Source organism: Oryza brachyantha, chromosome 11, assembly GCF_000231095.2.
Source record: "Oryza brachyantha chromosome 11, ObraRS2, whole genome shotgun sequence".
In the NCBI taxonomy this organism is placed as follows: Eukaryota; Viridiplantae; Streptophyta; class Magnoliopsida; order Poales; family Poaceae; genus Oryza; species Oryza brachyantha.
This window is the reverse complement of record NC_023173.2, coordinates 16,220,168-16,248,011: the sequence shown is the minus strand read 5'-3', so window position 1 is coordinate 16,248,011 and position 27,844 is coordinate 16,220,168. Positions and strand designations below refer to the sequence as shown.

General features: G+C 41.4%; 2 protein-coding genes and 2 pseudogenes across 2 annotated transcripts; 1 reads left to right on the top strand and 3 right to left on the bottom strand.

Moving 5' to 3' along the window:
* Positions 1-7,091: 7,091 nt before the first annotated feature.
* LOC102709124 (exocyst complex component EXO70H1-like) lies at positions 7,092-9,015 on the bottom strand. The gene has a single exon (XM_040529001.1). The coding sequence runs from the start codon at positions 8,960-8,962 to the stop codon at positions 7,250-7,252; it is 1,713 nt and encodes a 570-aa protein (XP_040384935.1). The 5' UTR covers positions 8,963-9,015; the 3' UTR covers positions 7,092-7,249.
* Positions 9,016-12,961: 3,946 nt separating this feature from the next.
* On the bottom strand, positions 12,962-15,413 carry LOC102708849 (annotated as a pseudogene).
* Positions 15,414-18,687: 3,274 nt separating this feature from the next.
* LOC102708571 lies at positions 18,688-22,016 on the bottom strand (annotated as a pseudogene).
* A 4,156-nt stretch (positions 22,017-26,172) lies between these two features.
* LOC102712480 (CASP-like protein 1U2) lies at positions 26,173-27,595 on the top strand. Its single transcript, XM_006663020.3, has 2 exons — positions 26,173-26,223; positions 26,718-27,595. Exon 2 carries the CDS (start codon positions 26,736-26,738, stop codon positions 27,291-27,293), a length of 558 nt encoding a protein of 185 aa, XP_006663083.1. The 5' UTR covers positions 26,173-26,223; positions 26,718-26,735; the 3' UTR covers positions 27,294-27,595.
* The last annotated feature ends 249 nt before the right edge of the window (positions 27,596-27,844 follow it).

The window sequence follows — 27,844 nt, the reverse complement described above, 5'->3', positions numbered from 1 at the left end:
TAAAAGAGAAACTTTAAATATAGATATTCTCTCCACCCACTATATCTCAATACATCCTATTAGAAGCAGAGAAAGCAATAACAATATTAGATGATGTAATAAAAATATATATGATTGTTCTTAGAGTGATAACTAATATGAATAGATGATATATTTTAAATTGTTATCTAAATAATAATATAGATGAAATTTGAACGAGTTGTCAAGAATGCTCTAGGACCCACTGGCAAAAGCAAACCTTCTTCCTGTATGTAAATTGGATCCGAATTCGGCCATTTAGTTTCGATCTCTACTACAATTCAGTTCCACACTCAAATTGGCCCACCTAAATTTCTTCAGCCCACAGCCCACGGCCCACGGCCCACTAAACCTTTCAGCTCTCATAGCACGGAGAGCTAGTGTAAATTGAGATTAACTGCCCATGTCATAATTCAATACTTGGTCATATCACATACATTAGTGAACTATTTTCATTTCCAGAAATTTTCAAATCTTGCCAGATCTATGAAAAAATTGGCAAAAAAATAGGATAATGGGATTCCCAACTATTTTTCATGAGCATTTTTTTTATCATTGGGAAAATACCATAAGTTATCACTGTTTTTTATGTAAAATTTGGTATCTTTTGGTATTTTAAAAGGTACTAAATTTTAAAAAAAAAATAGTGATACCTCTTGGTACTTTTTTAAAGATGATAAAATTGCTTATTTTTCATAGCAGCTTGGTCCATTCACCTCATGGAAAAAAAAACATTGCAGAGATCTGAACCATCCATGGCTAGAGTTTAGCTTGGAGGATGAAAGGAGGACTACTCGGCGGCGGAAGATGATGGCTCAGGGTCGACGGTGATGGATTCCGGCGTCCTCCATTCCATCCTCACCTGCAGCAGCCAGCCGGGACAGAGAGATAGAGAGAGAGATACGGGAGAGAGGATATAGATTATCAGCATCATGGAACCTACTCCCTCCCTCCTCCAAAAAACCAACTTTTTGATTTTTTATGTCGAGCATTTGACTATCCGTCTTAAAAATAATTAGTTACACATACAGTACTATTCATGTTTTATCATCTAACAAAAATAAAATTATTAATCGTAAAAAGATTTGAATAAGATGAAGAGTTAAACATTGTATCTAAAAATTAAAAAGTTGATTTGTTTTAGGACGAAAGGAGGAGGTACCAATATCAATAACTCACGCTGGCTAAAAGGTTAGACGGCGTCTAATTAGGGCTAATCATTAATTTTCCTCTTAAGATCCACCTCCGTATTATCGACTCAACTCATGTGGCAGTAGGGAGAGTGGGTTGATTGATAGAGGATAAACAAAAGACATTACACGCTCTTGTAAGAGGCCAAACCCCTTAGCATAGGTGTTGGTATACTCTCCTCTGGAACACGATCAAGGCCGCGTTCAGTTGGTGACATAAGTTAACTTACGTCCTGACATGGAAAACATCATAGTAGATTAGTACATGATTATTTAATTATTAATTATAAAAAAATATAAAATAGATCAATATGATTTTTTAAAACAACTTTTCTATAAAATATTTTTACGAAAAATACACCGTTTAATAGTTCGGGAAGCGTGGTGTGAAAAACAAGGGAGGTAAACTTACCGCCAAAGCCGAACGCGGCCCAAAGTCTAATTGGAGAGGTCAGGCTCAGGCTGTCCTGACCCCTGGTGGTGACTCACGCAAGATTATGGATTACGAGGGTGTAATTACAGCTATACATGTGGATAGTCTATTTATGTACATAGCTATAATTAAAACTAATATATACGCAAGTGTACATTTATTTTGAATGCTGAAGTAAACAAAATAAAAACTTGTGACCAAAACGGCTCTTTAAAAAAAAAGATGTGATTTGACTTAGTTAAATAAAAAAAATGGTAGGGATGCTGAAAGCTATTTGGGCCGTACAAGTGATGGGCTTGGCCTTTGTACTTGGACTGTGCGACTGTTATTCATGGCCCAATTTGTCCGAGGAAGAAGCGAGACGCAAACGATGGCGTCGCGGCGTCGCACCGCCGGCAAGTACTTGTTTGAAATTCGGACCGAAATTTTGGATCTGTCAGTAGGTCCCGATATATAGTGTATTTCGGTCAAAAATCTCGGTTAGACTATTGCAACCTATATATTTTTTATTTTGTTGATGCACTTTATGAATCCAAATTGTTTTTTTTTTTTTGGAAATGGCTGGCACTATATTAAGGAGTAAGAAATTTATAACCCTAGAACGGGTAGGGCTCTCCAAGAGTGCCCTCGCTCTTTACAATTGAGGTTTTATCTCACAAGAATTTTGCTCCACAAGCCTTCCAGATACCTATCTCGTCCTTAATCCTGGTCAGGATCTGTTGTAGGCTGAGCTCTTTTCTCTGGAATACACGGTGATTCCGTTCGCACCAAATCTGCCAGATGACCAGCATTGCCAGTGATTTGGTCCACTTGGCGGATTTCCTGTCTGTGCAACTGATCACCTTGTCTAGCCAAACCACAACACTGTCTGACTCGAAGAAATCGTGGTAAAAGGCTGTTGTTATCCCGCTAATCTTCAGTTCCTCCCAAATTTGTTTGGTAACCAAACAGTCCTTAAACAGGTGTCGTGGTGTTTCTAGGTTCCTGTAGTATAATTGGCAGAAATATTCATTTGGCCATCCCCTAACCTGTAATCTGTCTGCAGTCCAGATTTTGTTCTTCAACAGCAGCCAAACCATGATTTTGCATTTTGAGGGGGCCCACGTGTTCCATATTAAATCTGCCTCATGTGATCTTGTCCTTCCTGCAAACTGTGCTACATAAGCTGATTTTGCCGTGTACTCACCGGAATTGGCAACTTTCCACTCTATGCAGTCATTGTTTCCTGTTGTGAGTTGTGTATCAGCTTCACTCATTCTTTCCCAGATTCTGAGGAAATCTTGCACCCTTTCAGGACTGAAGTTTTGCCCCATACATCGCATCCAGGCGTTTCCTGCATCCAAATTGTTACCGTTGATTTAGGAAGTTGATGGATTATTAATTTCAAATTAAATTTTCGAAAAATTCGATTCAATTTTAATTGAAAATCAAATTTTGTTTGAAAATTTCGTTTGAAATTTTCGAAATTTCCGAAATTTCGGTCTCCCAGAAATAATTCACGGTATCGATACATTGAACCCGAAACCACCGGCACGTCTCGCCACGCCGCGTGCACGAACGCGTCGGCGTGGCGCCTTGTCTCCGCCGTCTGCGCCTCCGTCCGGTCGTCGCCGACGATGCCCTCCAGCTTGCTGCTGCCGGACACTTTCTTTCCCACGCAGTGCGTGTTCTTGTTCGCCGTGAAGAGGGACGTCCTCAACGCCAGCGACCGGTATCTCCCGGCGGCCATGGCCTTCCAGCTTACGCAGCAGCACGGACGGACAACAGCCGGCGGATGGTCGGCTGCCGCTGCTGCTGCTGCTGGCCATGGCGACGAGCGCCGGCCATCGATCGATGGAGCTTCAAATAATTCTTGCGTGCAGTACGTGCAGCTAGCGTGGCTGCTAATGGCGACGTACGTAACGTTGACGTAGAGCAATCTAAGCTAACCACGTGGATGCAAAAAATTCAGCGGCTTGTCAGAAAACTTGCAACAGTTCGCTCGCAGCCGCAGCTCACACGCTCAACCTCACTGAATCTCTGAAGATTATCAGACTGTCAAACAGTTAACTGAAAAAAACGAACAACAGAGTTCTGAACATAGTGGTTTTTGTGCTGCTTATAATTAACTCTCTTTGCAGCTTTTCTGTCTATCTGTTTATTCAATCTCAATTCGTGAGATTTTACATTACATGCATAACACCGAAAATACTGCTAGCTACTTGACCGATCCCTGAACAAATTAACTCAGGCCAATATATTTTTGCGATGCAAATGGAGACTAAATCAAAACAGCTAAACATGCAAATTAATTAATAGCTCGATCTGAGTCTGTCACGGCTGGCCTGGCCTTCGTCGTCGCCGGCGAAGAGAAAGATTCGTTCCTCCACGAAAGATGGAATGTGTACACGCGACTGGTGATGATGACCATTGACCTGTTCCGACCACCTAGCTCCTTGAATTGGCTCTACTCTAACCCGTTGCTGTCGATGGGTATAGTAGTATTTTTCTTAAAGACTATAATGAGTATTAGCTGAATGGCTGTGATGAGCTTTTGTATGAGATGATGGCAAAGGATTGAAAACCTACTCAAGTGGTTAGGCCATTAAAGATAAGATGATTGGGATGGTGTCCATGGAACTGAATAAGTTTTCATGTTAAATAAGAGATATGTAACAAGTGAGTAAATAAAGAAAGAGAAGAAAAACGTGTCTAACATGGTTTTCTTTTTTTTTTTTGCCAGGTTATTAAGTATAAAGGGGGTGATAATTTCAAGATTTTTCGACACAGGATATCGAAGGTGAGCGTAGACGTGCACCCTAATGTCTAACATGGTTTTTATATAACATCACATAATAAGATATAAATAACATTAAATTCTAAGTAAATTACTAATATTTGTATCATAAGAGTGCTATTAGTAGGTTTCTTAATAACGCGAATAATATAAAAATTATAAATAGTGTCATGTATTAGAAATATCTTTTATATATGGCTCCATATTGGTGTGTCTCGTTGCATGTGGAGCAGGTCAGCAACCGTTTAGACCAATAACAGACAGCAAGGTGCCAATTCACGAGGGCATAATTAAATGATGCAACCAAGCATGTTTTAATTTAAATCTACCTAGTTGTATACAGTTTAGCAAGTCTAAAGACCGGTTACACTGTTATACCGTTAGAATAACACTAATATTAAACAAGTACGTACTCCGTTTTTTTATATTGATTTTTGATATATGTTTGACCAATGTAATATTTAAATAATTAAATAATTATTAATTATTTTGTTATAATTTAATTTATTAGTAAAGAAACTTTAATCTTAATTGACTTATAATTTATATATTTACGTAAAATTTTTAAATAAAATAAATGATCGAACGTGTACCCAAACGTTAACTACGTTAATTAAATAAAATAAAAACGATCGTGATATAAACTAAAAACAAGCGGTTCTTACGTCTTCTTCAACACCATAATATTCTCCATCCATGGTCGTCGATCGGAATTAACCGAGTCAGGCTTGATGGTGACACACACGTTGCAGTATATGTAGTTTGAAGTTACTTTAATTATTTTTTGTGGTGGAACGAGCCATGCAGCTGAACTATAATTACCATTTAATTTGACCTAATATAGTATATGTTCTATCATCGTCGATCTGATTAATTTCCTCTGAAGAGACTGCCCTTGTTCACAGAAGTTAGCTGAAGAGACTCATGAAGGGGATCTAGCCAGCACAGCATGCTAATTAATTAGCTCCTGATTAAGCTGTTAATTCTCAACTCCCAACTATATATGAAGCCTAGTCAAACCCTAGCTACGTCGTTCTCACTCCTAATTTTGAGTTTTGACTACTAATTAACTGTACGTCTCTTTCCTTGATTAATTAGCTTCAATTGTTTGTTTCACAAGTAGTACTACGATGTACAGTATGTTTAACCTAGCCGCCTTCGCTAACCACCTTTTGATGCAAGCAAGTAAATTCAACTTTTTTAAGAGCATATTCGGTTTGAAGATAAAACAAATGATTTGAGTTCTTATGGAATCCATTTGGTTTTAGGAATGAATATATAAAATTTCAAAACATAGAAAAAATGTCATCCACATAAACCTATTAGAAAAATGTATATGGATTGATGTTAGCATATGTTCATATTTATTCGCTTTTCATGTCCTACGTGGATTGAAATTTCTTCGAACTGAATATGCCCTTAGGGTAAAATCAAATCTTTTGTTGCTAAGCAAGAAAAATAAATTACTAACAGTGAAATAATTAAATTATCTAGCCAAAGCAGCTATCCGCTGGTGATGATAACGGTGAGGAAAAACCCTTATATCATTTCTATTACCATATTTTTCTCTTGAAAACAGAATTGGAGAGGTAGAATGGGACATGTTAACCATGCATATTGGTACATAGGGATATCTATCTACATGCTCGATTTCAAAAATATAAAGAGATAGATCTTCAACCAGTTTTGTAGTAAGCACAATAAACCTATTATTCTGATGGAGATAAAACTCAGAATTAGCTTATCAGAAAATTGGAGATAAAACTTATAACTAGCTTATCAGAAAATTTTCAATTGAACAATTAAAGTGACCGGTAGAACACATCTTAAGATTGACAAACTACTCCATAAATTTCTCGTTGTCGACAAGTACACTATCCGCCACTAAAAAGATAATTAGTCATAACCCTAAATAGACCCACCTAATTTAGAACTTAAACTAAGGTGAACATGTTTATCTACAGAATCTAACCAGCTGACCTCTATCAGTTTTGCAGTCTGGTGATGAATAAGAATGACCTCCAATGGCTAGCGACCGCTGCCGGCCTCCTTCAACCATTCCTGGACAATGGTTGGTTTTCTTGATACACGCATCAATTTAATTTGGCTAAATATGGCCACGCTAGATTTACATTTACAGGTTATTACCTACTCATTATCTTTTCTAAAATTCCTATAAAACACATGATAAAATTATTCCTAAAACTTTTGAATTTGTGAGAGATCTTTAATTAGATTGATGTATAGGGAAGAAAAAAAAATTGTAGGCATGTGGGATGGACAAGAGTCGAAACCCATGACCTATAATGTGGGACTAGTAACAACCAGATTTACACCTAAATTGTGTTTTGATTTATCATATATGAGTCATGTGGAAATTACATCGTAGCTATCGTAGCTATGCTCTAACTATCCTTCGGTTACATTTAACAACTTTTCATCTAAAATTCGATTGTAGATATACTTCCTAACTTTTTAAGGGGTGGATTCGTTTATTACTCTCTTTCCACAGTTCATGCAACATTCTATCATACATTAATCTGTTTTCATGTCTATTGGCTGTGCATTAGAAATGGATTTCGAGAATAGCTCGATTAATTCATTATGTGAGGATTTAGTATTCTGATAAATAAAAACAAACTCGAGGAATCGAATAACTGTTATATAGGCAATATTCAATCTGATTTATCCGGTCTCCACAACAATATATTTTGAATAATGTACAAAGCAGATTACAAATTTTACGCAGAAGTAAACAAAATAAAAACTCTTCATGTTTTGCCTTTAGTAAACATAAAAATCACAGGAAATTTGCAAATTATTTGGGCCATGCTACTGTTGTTCATAGGCCAGTTTGTCCGAGGATGAGGTGAGACGCAACCGATGGCGTCGCGGCGTAGCACTGCCGCCGCCGCCGGCGACGTGCCTGCCACCTTTCGCTGCGTTCGACGGACCGCCGAACAGCCGGCCAATCATCGCGTTCACGTCTCCCGGCGTCATCCAGGCGGCGGCGCCATGCCGTCGATAGAGCGCCTTGTACGCTGGCACAACCGCGGCGGCGGCCGCCGACCTTAACGCGTCGGCCATCTCGTCGTCGGCGGCCACCCACGTCCGCTGTGTCGCCACGGCTTCCCTCACCGCCGCGTCGGCACCGTCGCCGCCAACCACCAGCACGTCTCGCCACGCCGCGTGCACGAACGCGTCGACGTGGCGCCTTGTCTCCGCCGTCTGCGCCTCCGTCCAGTCGTCGCCGACGATGCCCTCCAGCTTGTTGCTGCCGGACACTTTCTTTCCGACGTAGTGCGTGTTGTTCGCCATGAACAGGGACCTCAACGCCAGCGACCGGTATCTCCCGGCCATGGCGTCCAGCTTGCGCATCAGCACGGACAACAGCCGACCAATAAGGTTCGATGACGACGACGGGGAGTCCGGTGAGGCGTTGCTGCCGGAGCCGGACGTGATCATGAGCGTGCCTCGCCCTTGTTGGTATAGGAGAGCAAGGGTGTCGTCGTAGTCGGCGAGGAGGACGAGGTAGTTCATGACGTAGCTGGTGAGCGGGTGGACGGCGCCGCCGGTCGTCGCCGTCTTGGACGGCGCCTTCTGGATCGCCTCCTCGAAGTTGACAAGAATACCGCGTGCCGCCTCGCCGGCATTGCGGAGGGCGGCGGTGGCGCGTGCGGTGGCCTCCGACTTGTCCCCAAGGGCGGACACGATCGCCGGAAGTATCTCCGCGAGGGTGGCGTGGACGTCGAGCACGTGGAAGAGGCGCTCCGGTGCGCGGCGTGCGCGCGCCACGGCGGCCTCGGCGACGGCAAGGAGGTCCGCGGCGTGGTCGCTGGCGATCCCCTCGAACACCTTGTCGGCGACGGCCGCGTCGGCGGCGAACACGCTGTGGCAGAGTATCCTCTCCCCGGTGAAGGCGACGTTGAACGCGTACCCCGCGGCGGTGTGCCATGACTTCACCTTGCCGTCGACGTCGTCCCACGTGAGCTTGTGGAAGCGCGCGTGCTGCGACGGCGCGTAGCCGAGCAGGCCACGGACGGCTCCGGCGAACTCCGCGCGGCGGAGCGACTTGAACGTGGAGACGCACTCCATGCCGTATCCTGCGGCCATCATGGCCTCGGCGACCATCCGTATATACCCAACAACACCGGCATCATCCACGTCATGGCCGGAGACGATGGCGCCGTCGACGGCGTTCGACCGAACCGCTGCCAAAAGCAGCTCGAGCTCGAGCTCAAGCCTCCGCATGGCGCCCTCCAGAACCTCCTGGGCTCTGACGAGGCACTTGCCGCGCCGCTGCACGTCCTCAACATCCGACGCGACGAGCGTCATGGCACCGTGGAGCTCCACGGCGGCGTACAGGAACCGACCAGCCTCCTCTCGTCCACCATCAAGGAAAATCGAGAACGGCTCATCCCCACCATCCTCATCAACTCGCCAATTCTCCACCAGAGCCCCGACGTCGGCGACGCTCTCCTCCAGCACCGCCGTGACGGACCGGCTGCTGCTGCCGCCGCCGCCTCCCACGGCAACGAGCGCCATGGACAGATTCTTGCTGCTAGCTAGCTTGTTTTGCTTTCAATTCCTATAAGACAATATCGTTAACCTTGCTGCAAAGCAAGCAGCATAGACGCGTGTATATATAGGCATCCACCATGCGGCGGCGGAAGCAGGGAAGAACACGCATGCACGGCGTCATCCATGAGGGCTTCTTCTTCACGCGTCACCCATCTCTGGAAGAAGAGATGGGTCGTCGTCGTCACTCGATCGCTACTCGTTTCCGTTTAAAAAATTTGATAGTTTTGGACCCATGCTGTGCCAGTGTGTATTGACCAGCTCCCGCCACGTGGTTAATGGCGTTGTTTTTTCGCTGCTGTTTTTTTTAATTTGATTTATTATTTTAACCCTCTGCTTGCTCTTGACCGAGTTGTGAGTTCTGACCTGACCTATATACGAGGAAATGTCCAACAAAACGGCGAAAAAAAGTATGGAAATGTACTGACTTGGTATAACAGTAAAAATTTAGGACGCTATAAAAATGTTAATTAACGACAAGAACTGCGGTCATGCTGGTTTTCTCGTCAGATTCAACATTTGCGATTATTACTACAGCTCGAGGAAATAACGAATGGATTAAATATTATTAAGCTCGAGGAAATAACTTATAAGTAAAACTTTTATGTCTTTAGTATTAATTTACAGCTTCAGAGTGCTAAAAAATCATGATAAAAAACTCTAAAATTAACTAAAAAATCATTAAAGTTTTAAGTTAATTATTTTTTTGGCTCCACAATAAACAAACCAGGAGAGGGTAAAATAGTATACACAAGGGGGCACTGCGTAGTTTAACATAATTCTTCTTTAACAAACGAGATTCGATCGTCATCTTAACCAAGTCAAGTTAATTTGATGCTGACCCACGCTGTCTTACTCCCTCCATTGAAAAGTAAATGTCATATCAACTATATATATCGAAAAAGTCTTTAAGGAAAGACTTTGAGCATATTGGTTTGCTCATAAAATATATGTACTTGAAAACTACAGGACAACAAATTTACTTTGAAATAGGTAAATGTATAAGTCCATTGACTCTATTAATGACATATATAGCTTGTACATACCATAAAAATGCTTCTAATTTCACTATATATATATATATATATATATATATATATATATATATATATATATATATATATATATATGTTGATATTTGCTTCAGTCCAACAAAAAGTACCTCGTGTACCAAATCATTTCTGATCGTTGGATCTAACAGTGCACATCCTGCGCAGCTAAATCTAATAATGGTAAACGATTTGGTAACTCAAGGTACTTTTTTTTAGACCGCAGCAAATCTTATATCCATTTATCACATCTACAAGGTTTGATATTGTCAAAATATGATATGCCTAAATTTTATGAATAATTTTACCAGAAAATACTACTGTTTTCTATGTAAAATTTGTTAACAGGAGTACTTCATGGTAGTTTCTCAAAGATAGAAAAAATGCTCTGTAAAGTTTGGTACCTCTTGATAACTTAGATACTAGAAAGTACCAAATTTTACATACAAAATAATGGTATCTCATGATACCTCCTCAAAATAGGAAAAATGCTCATATTTTATACGGATGGAGTAATATTAATTGTTTGAAGTTAAGTTGTTTTCATGCAGGTGATTTATTATTTTATTTTTTTGTACAGGAAGGAGTAATTAAGCTTGGCCTCCAAGATTCAGCATGTTTACTGGCCAAGCTTATTTCCTTGTTTCTTGTTAGTTAAGTACATGGTTTCATATGAATGAAAGCTGCTCTAGTTCACAGAAACTGAAGATAAAGAAGAAAAAGTCAGACCAGGAGACGAATTGAACCAGCACATACATATATATATATGCAGCTATAGCAATTTTAATTTCTGTCAACTTCCAACAATACAGCAGGGTCTAGTCAAAGCGACACAACGCGTAAGTCTCTGGAACCGCATCATCTTCGACAAAAAAGTAAAATAATAACTCGTTTTTTCCTCATTATCTCCGGTGCTTTTTCTTCGATTAGCACTCAGAGTTGTTTACACGTACGCCTTGACTAATTAACCATCTATTGATCCATGCACGTACGCAAGCAAAGGTAGCTTATTGGACTACGGCTGCGTTCGGCTCCCTCTTGCTGAGCCCAGATTCACTCGTTTTTACGTATATGCTTCCCAAACTGCTAGATGTTATATTTTCTATAAAAAAATTTATATAAAAGTTACTTTAAAAATCATATTAATCTATTTTATACTTATTTATAATTAATAATTAACTAATTATATATTAATCTTTTATTACGTTTTCTGTACAAAACTAACACCCCTTCTGCTCAAACGAACGCAGCCTACTAATATTTGATATTTGACTAAATGATTATTCTATTACCATGTGCACCGGCCGATCGGATCAGGCTACGAATCCGTCGTGAAAAAGTTAACAGGAGATCGATCGAGGTGTTGAAAATATGAAAATTCTGGGCTCAAAGACTTTGATGTGCATATCATCCAGAACGTACGTACGTATATACGTGCACCTGATTTGTTGTGTTGATAAACGGTAATGCCGTATGACTGCTATAGTTCTAGCGTCGAGGTAAGTGTGTACGTATGCACAAGCAAAAAAAAGAAAGTGCAAATTAAGTCCTCGGTGTGTACTTAACGAGGAAGCTTGCTTTAATTTGGTCTCCAGTCAAAAAAACAGAAACGAGGAAATTTCGGTGCTGGGACGGCGAAGTCCTGGGTGTTGATTCAAACTCACCACAACTTGCTGTGTTTTCTTAACGAGAGATGAAAGGTTTTTTTTATTTTTGTGATAACTGTTTCATGCTATAAATGATAAAAAATTACCATAGAAAGATAAGATAATGAACTTCTAAATTTAGAAAATGTGAGTGAATAATATACAGGTGCTTATTTTTCAATAAAACTATAGTGAGGGCTACAAAGTTAGTTAATTTGTTTCCATCTGTTTAAACATGTGTGAAGTGCTGTGTATATATTCGTATAGACCTGGACATTCCGGTTTTCGTTTTTTTTCTTTCTTTTGGTTTCTTGCGAAATTCGCTTAGCTAGTAGTTAAAATTGACACGTTCGTGGTAGAAGTCAAGACCGATAATTTTAGTTTCGGTTCTAACTGAATTATGACATATTCATGTTATAAAAGAACATAGCGAGTGTTTACAAATTTTTGAGAGCGTCTTCCATATTTTAAACACTTTTTTGACAATTCAATAGTATAAGATAATAGTCAACATTATAAGTTATCAATCATATCCATCACTCCCATCAGCTCATCACAATTCATAGTAATTCGATTAATTCAGTTGTTCCGGTTAATCGATAGTAGAACCAAACTAATGTTCATACTAGAAACTGAACACATGACCAAAGATTTTTCTTTTTTTGGTTAGTGTCGGTTGGGTCCCGGTTATTTTGATTTTTGTTTATTTTGCTCACCCCTACTCGTATATATGCATCGTTATATATATTCCGTGTAATTGTAAGAAGGTGCGATCAGTCATGGTTTTGATAACCGAACATGCTATCAGATTACTACATGATTAATTAATTATTAATTATAAAAAAATTAAAAATAAATTAATCTGAATTTTTAAAATAACTTTTATATAACTTTTTAATAAAAATATATTATTTTGTAGTTTAGAAAGAGTAAGAACGAAAAAAAAGAAATATGAGTTAATTACCTAGCTCGCCGAACGCGGCCGGAGTTGAGGTTGATCTCAAATATATTTAGCGTGTGCTAGATGACACATCTTTCTAATATAAAATCCTAATAAAATCATGAATAGAAAAGGACAATGGCAAGATCAACATCTCACGCCATGCACATATTATGGGTAGGATTAATTAACACCACAAATAATTGATACATCTAAATTGGAATTGGATTTGGAAAATAAAAAAAAACAAATGCATACTATTAGTACATAAGAGTTCATGGGTGTCGGTTAATTTGGAAAAGCTGACGCGACTGAACAAATTTTTAATTAATTAATCCTGATCGTTACGTGGATGCTCAGTGGACGGTGAACTCTGGCAGCAACGCCTCACGGTGCTGGCATGTAGAGCAGCCTGTCCATTTATTATGAAAAATAGTTAGACAAATAATCAACAAAACATGATAAAATCCTACCAGCTACAGTACGAATAGTAATGTTGGAGATTAACTGTTGTGAGGGACCTAGTTTTTAATATACAAAAATATTACATGTCCAAAACATAGTAAATACTATCTCAATTTTATATTATAGGACTTTCTACTTGTTTAGATTCATCTATTGATGAATATATATAATTTGTATATATGTCTAGATTCAATAGTATTTATATGGATCTAAACAAGATTATAAAGTCTTACGTTATGAAACCGAGAAAGTACATACCTATTTGAAATCAATGATTGAATTTAAATTCTATGAGAAAACTATTGTTTATTTTTGGATGAAGCAGAAAAAGTATTTGTTGTCAAAAAGAAAAAAAAACGATAGTAAGTATAGTGCTCAGGGAAAGCCCCTATCATTTTAGCCTTTATATTCGGCCAGGCCCAAACTGCAGCCCATATCCAGGATGGACCGGGCATTTGAGCTTGAGTTCCCGGCCCACAGACAGTATATGGGCCGTTGAATGGGCCGTTAAGGCGGTCAAGGCACCACGTCAGCACGCACGTACCAAGTAGACGTCGTGGAACATGGCGCGGTTGATGGTCTCCAACGAGGCGTCGCGGAACACCGCCGCCACGTGGTCGCCGGTGCTCGTCCCCGTCGCCGCCGCCGGAGCCGCGTGGTCCGGGAACATGAGCGGCAGGTCGTGCTTCACCTTGGACCAGTACGCCAGCCGCTCCTCGATCATGTCCATCTCCACGCACCGGCGCTTCGTGCCGGCGACGACAGCTGCACCACCACCCTCCTCCTTCCCGTGCCCCTCGCCGGCGTTCATCTCCACTGCCACCGCTTTCTAGGACGATGACGGTGTTGACGAGGCCCTCGTCGGTGTGGTGGTGTGCAGCTGCAGCTTGTGGTGGGTGAGCCACGAGAGCATGGAGGACAGACCGGTGCACCTGAGCAGGCTGGACTCCATCTCCTCCATCTCCCTCTCGATGACGGAGAGGCTCGCCGCGCCGGCGGCACGCGCGTCCTCGGAGGCCTTGACGCGGCACCATCCCTCCCGGAGCTCGGCGGCGGCGGCGGCGGCGGGGCCGCAACCCTTGTCCTTGAACCTGTCCAGGACGGCGGCGACCATCTTGATCGTCTCGACCCGGACCAACTCCGCCGCGACGTCGCACGACACGTCCGGGATCCTGTCTCGCCTCTGCACGACGGCCATGCGCTCGTCCAGGTGCACGGTCTCCTTCCTCCTCGCGGCGTCCAGGTACGTGCACGCGCCGTGCACGGTGAGCAGCTCCGTGACGTCGATGTAGCCGTCGGCCTCCCGGTCGACGTCGACGTACACGACGAAGTTCTTGACGTCGCCGGCGCACAGCGAGCCAGCGTAGACGAACCCCGATCTCCCGCTCTCGTCAACGTGGGACTTGTAGCCGCCGCTCTCGACGGCCAGGATCGACGCTCCGGAGTAGGCGCCGCAGGTGAGGTCAACCTGCGCGTCGACGGCGACGATGGACGTGACGCGGCGGACGCAGGCGGCGAAAGCGTCGGTGAGCCGGTCGTGCTCGTCGTTGAGGACGCCATACACGCCGGAGGTGTGGTCGGCGACGTAGTGCACGGCCCGCGCGTCGTGCGCGCCGCGGAAACCGAAGGCGTGGACGGGGTACCTGGGGTGGATAGCCTCCCGGAAGATGGTGCGGTCGTCGCCGTCGAAGATGAGGATGACGGCGCCCACACGGCCGGCCTTCTCCTCCCGGCGCCGGCCCTCCAGTATCTCGACGGCCATGTTCAACGCCGGGAACAGCTTGGTGCCGCCGGCGACGGCCAGCGACTGCACCTTCCTGCTGGCGACGCTCCGTCCCTCTACGGACATCTCAAGCAGGCCGGTCGCGTCGACGACGGACGAGTGGAACGGCACGATGGCGAGGCGGTCGTCGGTGCCGAGCCGCTCGATGACAAGATCCATCGCGTTCCTCAGCAGGTCCAGCCTCCTCGCGGCGCCGCCGCCGCTGCCGCTGATGTCGAGCAGGGCAACGAGGTCAACGGGAGCGCGTCGCGCCGCCGTCGCCGGCGCGGTGACGCGCACCAGCACAGGGAGGCGCGCGTGACATTCCCGACGGGGGATCGCGTCCAGCCTCGGGAAAGTGCTCAGCTGCACCTTGTCGCTCCCCACAGCTGACACCGGAGCCTGCATGCACAGAAAACAGAGAGAGTTTATAAATTACAAATTAATTTAAACAGATCAAGCAACTATAATTTTTTTGGTTTGATCATGATCCATGCAAATGAAATGAACTGCATATGCATGTAAACAACAAATTACTTACAAGAGGGATGTACATTGTGCAATGTGCAACCAGTACACAAGATCTAGATGAAACTAGAACCAGTTCAGAAGTTTTGAGGTATATGTGACACTGTAAGAGATATGCAGATATCACATGGTTGTTCGTCAGTACATATAGACGTCTCGGGAGCATTGCATGTTATTGGTTAACCAAGATTAATTTCCTATTACACAGATGCAGTTGGGCCATCACATGCGACTAATCATGCATTGCGATCGAGTGACATAATTACAAGCAAGAAAACAAAGTCCTGTGTTGCTAGCTCTCTCAATCTTTACAGCTTACATGTAGTTAAAGAGAAAAAAGAAAGAAAAGGAAAGCATCGCCTTCAATTAATCATCCCATCTGAAAAAAAACGAACGACGCAGATTTTCTAGGCTTTGGTCCGTTTCACGAAAGCGCAAGCAGTGGCCACCGGCCAGACGACACAGCACACGTGGAACCACACCCTGCTTGTCTGCCTCGGAATTCGTGCATGAGAAATTAGGATGGCTGTCTAGGGTTGTTAGAGAGTCCTGATGGAAGAAATTAATTGACACGGTTATCGTAGTATAAAAAATTATATATAGAAACCATTTTTCACAATAGAGATTTCTTCGAGTAATAAATGTTAAAAGAGATTGTAAGATACGTGGGAGCACCGACGCATGCTAAGCATCCATCGATCTCTATCTCCATGGAAAGAAAGTCCCAATATGAGACACATGGGTGGCAGCCTCTGCTATATTCCAAGTCCTTTAGGCAAACAAATAAATACTCTCTCCATCCCTAAATGTTTGACGTCATTGACTTTTTTTATAAACGTTTGACCATTTGTCTTATTTAAAAAATTACATAATTATTAATTATTTTTATATCATTTCATTTATTGTTAAATATATTTTTATGCATATATATAGTTTTACATATTTTATAAAAAAATTGAATAAGATGAATGATTAAACATGTATAAAAAAGTTAACGGTGTTAAACATTTAGTGATGGAGATAGAAAATTGATATGTACGTACCAGTGCTAAGTATGAAGTGTTGTTGTTCTTGGGAACTTATTGCCGGCCGGAAAGCTTCTGGTCATGCAACTTGTTGGCAGGAAGCCTCTTGTTGTTGACTTGTTGTTTTTGTACTTGTCAAGGATTCTCCAACGAGGCAACGATCATGATCCACGATATGCATGGATGAATGGATGAACTATACGTTAATTAAGATTCACTATGAAATTGATGCAACAAAAACGTCTTTATGGACCAGAAATAGATTTCTACCAAGATCTGTATCCTATTCTCCTATCTTCTTTTCTCTACAATGGTTAAATGATTAAGGCCGCGTTCTTCACCCCCTCTAAGAGTAAAAGACTAATAACATAGCCAACAAACTGGCTATAAGACTTTTTATAGTCTTCTCTTAGCCGACCCATATACTAGTTAGCTCTTCATCATTAATGCATAACCCACATGTCACTCTCACAGTGTTTCTTGGTTCCTGTGTCCAAGCTGGCTACAAGCTAATAGTCTGCTTACACCCTCTCTCATCCTCTCTCTCCTCCATATAAGCATATAGCCAGCTTATAGCCTACTATTATACTTGCTCTAAGTTAACTTATCACTCTTATTTTCCGCGCGCACGCTTCCCAACTTGTTAAACGGTGTATTTTTTGCAAAAAAAATCTATAGTAAAGTTGTTTTAAAAAATTATATTAGTATATTTTATATTTTTAATAATTAATTAATCATGTACTAATCTATTATTACGTTTTTCGTGGCGGGGTAAGTTAACTTACCCCATCCACACGAACGCGGACTAAGAATCTAATTTCAGCTAAGTTTGATTTATATAGACCTAACATACCAAATGTACATCTTGACGAGACCTCGTGCAAGAAATTGGTTACCAAAGGCCAGCCACACTAATCATGCATGCATGCTTACTTGGCACATGAGTGAGTGACATAAATATATGCAAAGAACAAAGGGCTGTAAAGCTAAAAAAACTAAAGACGAAGAAGAAAAGAAAAGTTTGACTCGTAGTATCGTCGGATCTGAAACGAACTGCCAAGATTTCAGCAGCTAGCGTTGGTCCGCTTTACGATGAAGCAGTGCCATGCCGGCACGTACATCCACGATTCCACGTACTGAGTGCATGCATGTAATTGCAGATGTATCGATCGATTGTCTTTGAGCAAATTCAGCAGCCTATGCATTCTATAGTTCATATTAAAAATAAAGAACAAATCCAGCAGCCTATGCATCTCATCATTTATATTAAAAATAGATGATATGAAAGAAAAATAGGCTCTAGCAGATCATATATCTCATCATGCAAAAATAGATGGTCATTTAAATTGGAAAGATGCCACTAATATTACTATAAGAGTAAGTGGTTGTAAAATATTAATAAAGTAAATATAAATGATATAATATGGTTGATCTCTTAAAGTGCAATGTAATATGGATGAACATTTTTTTTGGTCCAAATAACCATATAGATGATATGCATGAGCTGCTGGGTTTGCTCTTACCCTTACATTCATCAATACTCTTCCAATTACTTGTGATCATATAGCATTTGATCTCAGAAGTAGTGTATGATCAGTTTGTTTCCAAAATCAATCATTCTAAATATTGGCGATGCCAAATATTGATAAGGTTTATTCGGGTAACAAAGAGAACATGCCATTAATATAATTTGTTTTAGGGTATACTACTATACATATATATAGCTTGCTAGCTATATTAGTCTGGCACGAGGTACTATATATAGGAACAGTTGGAGAGGCAATTAGCACTTGAACAGTTGGGTATATAAATGCACTGATGCGTACATATACATTTATTTGTCTGCGTATAGTTACACAGCGCTAAAAAAAATACATATCGTGTTTATATATGGCGTATATATACCGTCCGCCTATAGCGTATGCATGCATAATATGCTACACATACAACATATACATGTATATCCATGTACTACCTCCATTTCATAATGTAAGATGTTTGATTTTTTTTGTTACAACGTTTGACCATTCGTTTTATTCAGAAATTTAGTACAAATAAAAAATGATATTTCTATAATTATTTAATAAGACGAATGATCAAACTTTGCAAGCAAAAAAGTCAAACATCTTGAGTTATGAAACGGAGGGAGTATATGTAATCTTACTTATTTATGTATCCGTATCCGAGTCGTATTTTTATCTTCTTGATGCATATGAGACGGCAGCTGGTTGACGTCGAGCTCTCCTGCTCACCATGCAGAAATGGAGGTCCGCCGTCTCAGAGGCCGCATGAACACCCGCCGCCGCCGCCGCCGCCACCGCCACCGCCGGATTTCGAACTCCTCCGGCCGGTGGCATGCACCACGGCCTGCACGTCCAGATATATCAGTAACTACTAACAATGTTGTTAGTAATTAATCTGCATGTACTTCCTCAGTTTATTTTAATTGATCGACGTCGTGGACGTTTAGATCTGCATTTTACTATTAATCTTTTATTCAAAATTTTTGTACTAATTTGTAAAATTATAAATCATATCTAAAGTTACTCTAGTCATAAATGAAATCGTAACAAATAATTTGTAATTATATAATTTTTTAAATAGTACACATGGTCCATCGTAAATCTAAAACTCAACTACATCAATTAATTAAAACAAACCAAATACTTAGCAGGAGCAATGAATTTATACCAAGAAGACGTCGTGGTACATGGCGCGGTCGATGGACTCACGGGAGGCCTCCCGGAAGGGTGGTCATGTGGTCGGCGCACTCGCCGTCGTGATGCATCGGCGGCAGCTCGCACTTCACCTTCGACCAGTACGCCAGCCGCTGCTCGATCATCTCCAGCTCCGACCTGTACTGGTACTTGCGCTTCCTCTCGCCGCCGCCGCAGCCGACCCCATGCGCAGCGTGGTGAGCGCCGGCCGCCGTGATCGTCCCTGGCGCCGCCGCCGCCGCTCCGGCTGCAATGCCGTTCGGATTCGGTGACGGCCTCGGCGGCACCCCACTCGCCGGCGAGGAAGTATGGTGCTGCAGGGAGTGGCGCGTCTGCCACGAGAGAATATACGACATGCCGGAGCACCGGAGAATGCTGGCTACCATGTCCTCGATCTCTGAGTCGAGCCCCGAGAGGAGGCCCGCCTGGCCGGCCTCCGCGCCGTACTCCGACGCCTTCAGGCTGCCCCACTGATTGCGCAGCTCGTCGATGGCGCCGGCGAGCACATTCCCGTTGTCCGTGTACTTCTTCAAGACGCCGTCGACGATCTTGAACGCCTCGACGCAGACGATCTCCGCCGCCACCACTCTCGACCGCTCATCGCCCTTGCTGACGACGACGACCTGGACCTGATTCTGCACATCCCGCGCCCTGCCCTCCTTCTCCGGCTCCTCCTCCGCGTGGTGCGACGAAAGGTTCTTGCACTTGAAGCCGACCTTGAGCAGCTCCGGCAGCTTGCTACGCTCGTCCTTGCCGACGTTGTCGACGTAGACGAGGAAGCTCCTCACCGCGCCGGCCTGGAGGGCGCCGGGGATGATGAAGCCGCTCTTCTTGTCGTCTTTGATGCGCGACCTGAACCTGCCGGACTCGATCGCCGACAGAGTCGCCGTGGTCCCACTCCCACTCCCAGGGGGGGGGGGGGGGGGCGAGCCAGATGTCGACCTCCGTGTCGACGGCGACGACGGAGACGATGCTGTCGACGCTGCCGGTGAAGGCCTCGGTGATGCCGTCGTGGTCGTCGTTGAGGATGCCGTACGTGCCGGTGGAGTTGTCGGCGATGTAGTGCATGGCCTTGGCGTTGTGCGCGTCGCGGAAGCCGAAGGCGTGGACGGAGTAGTTGCCGCTCATCTTCTCGCGGAAGACGGAGCCGTCGTCGCCGTCGGAGATGAGGATGATGAACCCCGCCGCTCTCCTCTTCTCCGTTTCACTCCGCCCGTCCAATATCTACACACACGAAAATATATCTATAGAAACCTAGCAAAACAACTTTTTTTTCTTTTAATCATTTAATTAGTTTGCTATGTCTATAAATTGCTCTGTATTGAATGTTTTTCTTTCAATTTACTTTGCTAGTCACCAAAACATACACGCCATTTTGAAGAACTCTTTTGAACTCTTGAAGGGATATCCCGTCGTTTCTTACATGACTTTTGAATGATAAATTATTTTGTAAATGCTTATAATAAATATAAAAACAAAGGATATATATTTTTTAATCGGAATGTAGTATCATAATATCATAAAATTATTTAATTAATTTAATAAATTTATTGTAACAAAAAATTGGTTCTCGTAATTTTAGAAGTTTTACTAAATCATGTCTGAAATAATAAATTTTTTGACTGGATGTAATATATAACTACAGAAACATAGAAGAAAAAAAATTAACTTTCCTTTGTATTTGAGTTTTGCGGTTTATAAGTTGTTTTGTACTGATTTAACTTATCAGTCACCAAAACATACATGACAGTTAGGGAAAAAAATTAATAATCTCGAGGATGTCCCATCGTTCTGCATTCCTTGTAAATGATCATAAAAATGGTATTTCATAAGATAGGTTGATATTGTGATATATCACTAAACGATCACGTAGCAAGATCAAGTGTGACCACTACATGTTACAACATAAATAAACAAATATTACTATAAATACGAGTATACTGCTTAAAGTTTAACTTATCCTTATCAATTCTTTTATAAATAAATATTTTTATAGCTATTTAAATAAAGATTTTCTTCGGTCCAATCTCGAGGTATCGGTACCTCGAGGTACCAAATTATTTTTATCATTGGATCTAACAATGCACATCCTACTCAGCTAGATCCAACGGTTCAAAACGATATTTGGTACCTTGAGATACTTTTTGTTGGATTGGAGCAAATCTCATTTAAATGGCATGTAAGTTTGTGTAAGATGCATTGCATGGACTCGTACCGCGGCGGCGTTCTTTAAAGCGGTCGATAGCTTATTATCGCCGGTGGCGACGAGCGAGTGCACCCTGGTGGTGGCCTCGGTGCGCCCCTCGGCGTTCATCCTGAGGAGCTCATCTTTCTCGGCGGCCTGGACGGGGACGATGGCGAGCCGGTCGTGCTCGCCCAGCTTGTTGATCACGATCTCCATGGCCCTCCTCAGAAGCTCCATCCTGTTCGCCGCCGCCGCCCCTCGGCCGCCGCCGCCGCCGCAGCAGCTGACGTCGAGCACCGTGACGAGGTCGATGGGCGCGCGCTCCGACGCCGCCGGCGGCGCGACGACGCGCACCAGCACGGGGACGCCCTGGTGGCCCCTCGGCCAGCTGACATGGGTCGCGTCGACCTTGGCGTAGGCCGTCACTCGCACGGCGTGTTCACCTGCAGCTGCCTGCAGTGTGTGTAAAAATGAGATGCGTGCAGCACGAATCGCAAAGCAGAAAATGACTCCATCTAGTCACATAATTTATACTACTATATTTGATTGTGTTGAATTATATTTGATGATCATATGTATATCATGCAAACTACATAGAATTGCTGATTATTGTTATTACATGTGCAACCATATAATAAGATATGTGTGATGAACAAGTGGTAGAAAAAGAGATTAAGTGTATATGATTAGATTACCTGAGACATATCTCTCGATCTTCTTTATATATGTATCGATCAAGGGTGTTCTGTGCGTGTGTGTGTGTGTTTTTTTTTTGATACCGTGAGTCTGTGACACACAAGTAATTATGTTTTTTCTTCTTTTGATGCTTTGCATATATTCTAATAGTGCTTTGCTCCATTCATACTTCAATTCTTTTGGAATATTGCTGCACATTTATACGTTCAGAATAAGGCGATCAAGAGATTCACAGAGCAAAGCATCATTTGGTTTTTATCCACGTTGGATGTTTCCATGAACCTATAAATCCAACGGAATAGCTATCCAGCTATCCAACATTCCATAGTTTGTGAGTAAATTAAAAACCTTCAAATGTAACTACGGTGTAATCACATTTTTACAATACCATAACTAGTACAAATGTAACTTAATTATGTGACTAAACATTAAGGTAGCACAAATCTCCAAAACGATCTCTGATGGTCGTCCCAGATTGAACGTTTCGGGGAAATAAAAACTGTGGAAAGAAAATTAGATAAGCATACCGTAAATCCAATCCTACAGTTGAAGCGATCCTATGGTCCATAGACCAAAAATTTGGGAGGAAAAAAACCGTGGAATGAAAATTAGCAAACCCGTAAAAACCAACCTTACAATCAACCGCAAAGATATATATGTAGGTTACTGAAGACAAACTTAGTTAAGTGGTAACTTTTCGTGCGGGGTTATATTTTTATTTCGTATGGTAATTGTTTCCTCTGTTTTGTATTTGTAAGACGATTTAGATATGTCGAGATTCATTTATTGATAGAGGTATATTGTTTGTATGTATAGCAAGATTTATTAGCATATATATGAATCTAGATAAAATTATAAAATCTTACGTTAAAAGAAACGGAGGCACAGTACATGTCTAGGACAAGGGAATGGCACTATGATCATCTCGATGTGTACGGGCCTTTTGAATTATTGAAATGCAATTCGTTTGTTAAGGAAGAATTAAAGATAAATTATCATTGAAATTGATGATTGTTAAGTGAAAGGATGGAAAAAATGACTAGCTAGGATGACTAATTAGGATGAGCAAATTAAAAATCAGGCACGCCGAGCCCACTGTCACTGGCGATCTTTTAATTTGTTAATTAACTCCTCGTGATTGGGTAGCATTTGGTTGCTTAGGTAAGCAAGGAACAAAACCTTATATATAGTACGCCGAACACTAACAGATAAAATGGGCGACGGCATATTTGCAAATAAAAAAAATATTTTATGAATAAAACTTAGCGAAACATAACAAGTGGAAGAACACTAATAATAAATGAACTAATAGTTGAGCCCCAATGGAGTGATGGAATTATGCAGCAATCCTATTGCAACGATGATCACCGTAGCTTTTAATTAATCTTCTTTGGCATCAAACCAATGATGTATGCAAGGGATCAATTAGTTAGAATTCATTTAAAAGAAGTGCATGATTGGGATCCCATAATTTATATTACACGTACTGATAAACAGCATAAATATCCCCTAAATTACAAAAAGGAAACTACAAATAAAATTTCTAAAGAATTGTCCCTGTCTTCTCCCCAACTCACGATCTTATCACATCTTATTTCCTAGAAATCAGAGTAAAGACTCCACTACTTGTGACCGCACACATACGTTTCATCAGTTTGTTGGGTAGCTTCCGAGTTGCTGTGGCACACGTGGACTAGAAAAGTCAATTTATAACTTATTGCATACCTATCTACTCATCTTTGGATCATATCATGCTTATATAATTCCACTTGTAATTAACTAATTAAACTACTACAACCTCAGTTTTACGGTGTAAAACTTTCTGGTATATATTTATATGGATACTAATAAATCTAGATATATATACTAGTAATATATATTGATGGATAGATGAATCTATGTATTTAAAAAAATTAGGATACGAAATGGATGGAGTGGGTTTTGGGTTAGGAAATATGTCTTTGGAACATAGTAAAAAAACCCGACCCAACCAACAGCTGAACTGAAAAACCGAAACAGAGAACCTTGGTGGGTCAGTTTTGCTCAAAAACCTTCCATGCAATCAAACCGGTAAAAAACCAGTAAACCAGATGGTTTTTAAAATAGCAATCTGGTTTTTAATTTGTCATATGGCAATATTGCAATGTAAATTTATTAGTTTACCATACTATAATTAATTTTAATGTTGTACCCATGTATTAATAGGTATATTGATTTGTTTATACATATTTTATAAATTTACGATAGTTGTATATTAAAAATAATATAAATTAAATATAATATTAATAAATAAAAACCGATGGTTTAACCGGTGGCATAGTGGTTTGACCGCTGGACTTGTGGCCAAAGTGGGTTGACCTCATCATCATGGTTGTTAAATTCCACTTCATAGTTAGGCTACCCTCTTAATTAATTTCGAGGTAAGAAAATGTGTCTTTGTGATAACATAACTCCACTTCCTAGCTAGGAAACCATCTTTTTAGGGGTAAGAATGTGTGCCTTTGTGATCACATCATGACTATAAAATTCCACTTCCTAACTAGGCTACAATTTTAGGTAAGGAAATACTTCTGTTATCACACCGTCATGGTAATAGAATTCCACTTCCCAAAGACTAACATCGTCATAAAAAATACAAGAAAATCATACATGGCAAGGCATGCAAGGTAGAGTTGACACACAATTCGTGTTAGGTAGTTAACAGCGTGAAGAAATGGCATGCATGGACTAATCACCAACTGGTTAACCTTATATACATCAACCCCATCATTTTGTTTTTCTCTATAAGCTAAAATTTAAGTTTTCAACCTTGAATTTAGAGTTTTTTCAACATGATTTATTTTTTAATACTTTCTCTAGATCGCTGAGAACATGTAAAGAAAAATTTTATTCAAAAAATATTTTTCATTTGCATATATGTTGTTTGAGTTTTTTTCTTGAAAAGACAAAAATATGATGTCCTTGTGTTTTTGGCCGCCTCCAATATATAAGTAAAATGACAGACTTGCAGTAGTAAATTCTCTACCATGTGGATGTTACTTACTAAATGCTTACTCTTTTCTAAAATAACTTTATCTTTTAAGTTTAAATTTTGAACCAAAAAGATAAAATTATCTTGACACAGGAAACAATCAATCATTTATACCGGCCAGCCCATTTTAAAACCCAGAACCTATTAATTTTGGAGATAACATTTGACCTTTTATCTTATTATTCTTGAAACACTGTAAACTTAATAAGACGAACAGTTCGCCGTTATATCCAAAAGTGAAAGGCGTGGTGCGTTTAAAATTGTAAGGAGTATTAGTTATTTCCTATGGCCATGATTAATTTCAAGTCTGTCTAAAAACCCAAGGTCGCATATAGTCCACTACTATTCCAGCCGGTTGATACACGGTGTTTTTTTTTTTGACAGTATAGACAAAAAAATCGGTCGTAACCTGGCCCAGAAGGCACGTACCTGGTACATTCGTACTAAGGATATTATAGTAATCCAATTATTATATATATTCAAATCACTTGGAAATTGGGCAAGATGAGGCTCAGAAAAATCCAAATGGTAACCAAACTATGTACTTCCTCCGTCACTAGATATTTAACAAAGTTATTTTTTATACATGTCTAACTATTTATCTTATTCAAAAAATTTACATAATTATTAATTATTTTTATATTATTTCATTTATTATTAAATATATTTTATGCATATATATATCTTTACGTATTTTAAAAAACTAAATAAGGCGAATAATTAAACGTGTATAAAAAAGTTAACAACGTTAAACAGTTAAAAATGAAGGGAGTATATTTATTGACCTGGATGTAAATATATATGTAAACGCTGTGCGTGCATGCGTTCATATTAATTTGATTAGTCTTATAATCCGGGGCCATGAGTGGTACATATGTACGATGAATTTGGAATTATGTATTGACTTGATTGGAAATAAATTAATTAGTTTGGCAAAATTAAGACTAATTCGAAGATTCGATCGAGCTAGGGACTATGCATGGTTATGTATTGAGCGACCCAGCTAGTCAATGCGACGTGGACCCCAGCTGGTCAACGGTGACGTGGACCTAGAATTGAGGTACATTATTCTACACTTTAGAGTGTATATAAATACACTGCTCTGCCTGAGATCCAATTATTATTAGCAGATCGATCAAGAGAAGAACACAGCAAAGTGTTATCCATCGATCGACGTCATCAAGGTAATACATTAAAAATTAGGTATACTCGTTCAGTTTATTAATTATATGCGTGTTGCATATATATATTACTAAGTATTCTATACTTTCTATGTCCCAAAATAATCTTATTTCTAGCCTATAAAAATTGTCAAACATAAGTTCTTGATCCGTAATTTATAAAGTTGTAGGCACTTTGGTCCTTTTTCTAAAAATCTGTTGCTACAAATTAATTAATTAACTTGTTTTGGGCTTGACAAAGTACGGAGTAGTTTGCATCAACTAGAACAAAATCACAACTCACTAAACTACTCACTTGCATATGCATGCATGCTTATTAGTCACTTCACATAATTACAAAAATTAAACCAACCACATGCATGGAAATTAAAATCACAAATTAATTACTTCGTACAACATCGTAATCTTCTGGATCATCATGTCTCCCAGCAAACTAATTGAGATTTATTGGTTGGTTTCCTTAATTGATTTGATCGCCATTTTTGATGTGGATGTAGCTTTGAAGGTGCGTCGTCATGTCGTACGGCTGCCATGAGAAGGACGAGGAGACGAACGGGTCCAAGGCGTTGAGCCTCCTCCTCCGGCTGTCCACGCTGGCGCTGGCGCTCACCTCGGCGGTGGTCATGGCCACGGCGAGCGAGTGCACCATCATCCAGCGCAACGGCGTCGTCGCCACCGTCACCTACAAGGACTTCCCGCCGTTCGGCTACCTCGTCGGGTTCAACATCGTCGCCGCCGTGCTGGAGGCGGCCGCGATCTACCTCCAGCTCAGCAAGGGCGGCGGCGACGACGACGACGGCGAGGGGTTCTCGGGTAAGCTCCCCCGGATCCTCCTCGTCGTGCTCGACGTCGCCGTGCAGGCGCTCGTCTACTTGGCCACCGGCGCTGCGTTCGCCTCCTTGTCGGCGTACGGCCCGCAGATTAAAGCCTGCGGCGCCGGGGCCGGCCGGTTCTGCGGGCAGGTGCACCAGTCGAAGCTCCTCTCGTCCGGCGCCAGCGCCGCCGTCGGCCTCGCCGTCGTCTTCAGGGACGTGTCGCTGCCGTTCTCCCTCTGGCCCACCTCGTCAGACTGACGTGTCAAAGAGTCAAAGTTGCATATATACCATCAGTAATTTCGTATGATATATGCAGTAATTAATTTATTTTTCTGGGCCTACTGGAGATGGCATGACAGGTGATCTACACGATTTTGGTACAAATTTTATATTTCTAAGGATAAGATTTTTGTACGTGTTAAAGTTGTGAAATGTTATTGTTTTTTTTCGCAGATGAATGTTCTAGTTGTAATATATGAATTTGTAATATGTAATTCAGATTGCATGTATATTTTGCTTATTAGGCGTATGGTGTCATTAGTAATGGGCCAAAAGTGAGCATGGGCTGAGATATCAAAAGAGCGGTGTGTTCTGGTCCAATGGGCCTTCAGTTAATTCAATTGGGCCTCTGCCTTAACGGACAGACCAATAGCCCAGAAATCCGAAATAATTCTCCCTGGAGTGGAAAAAAAAATCCCATCTCTGACTCAAAAGAAGAAAAAACAGCTAAACATTCAGCGATCACAGATAATAAAATACAATCCGCGGCGCCTAATCATCGACCATGTCCTCTCATCAACGGCCGAAAA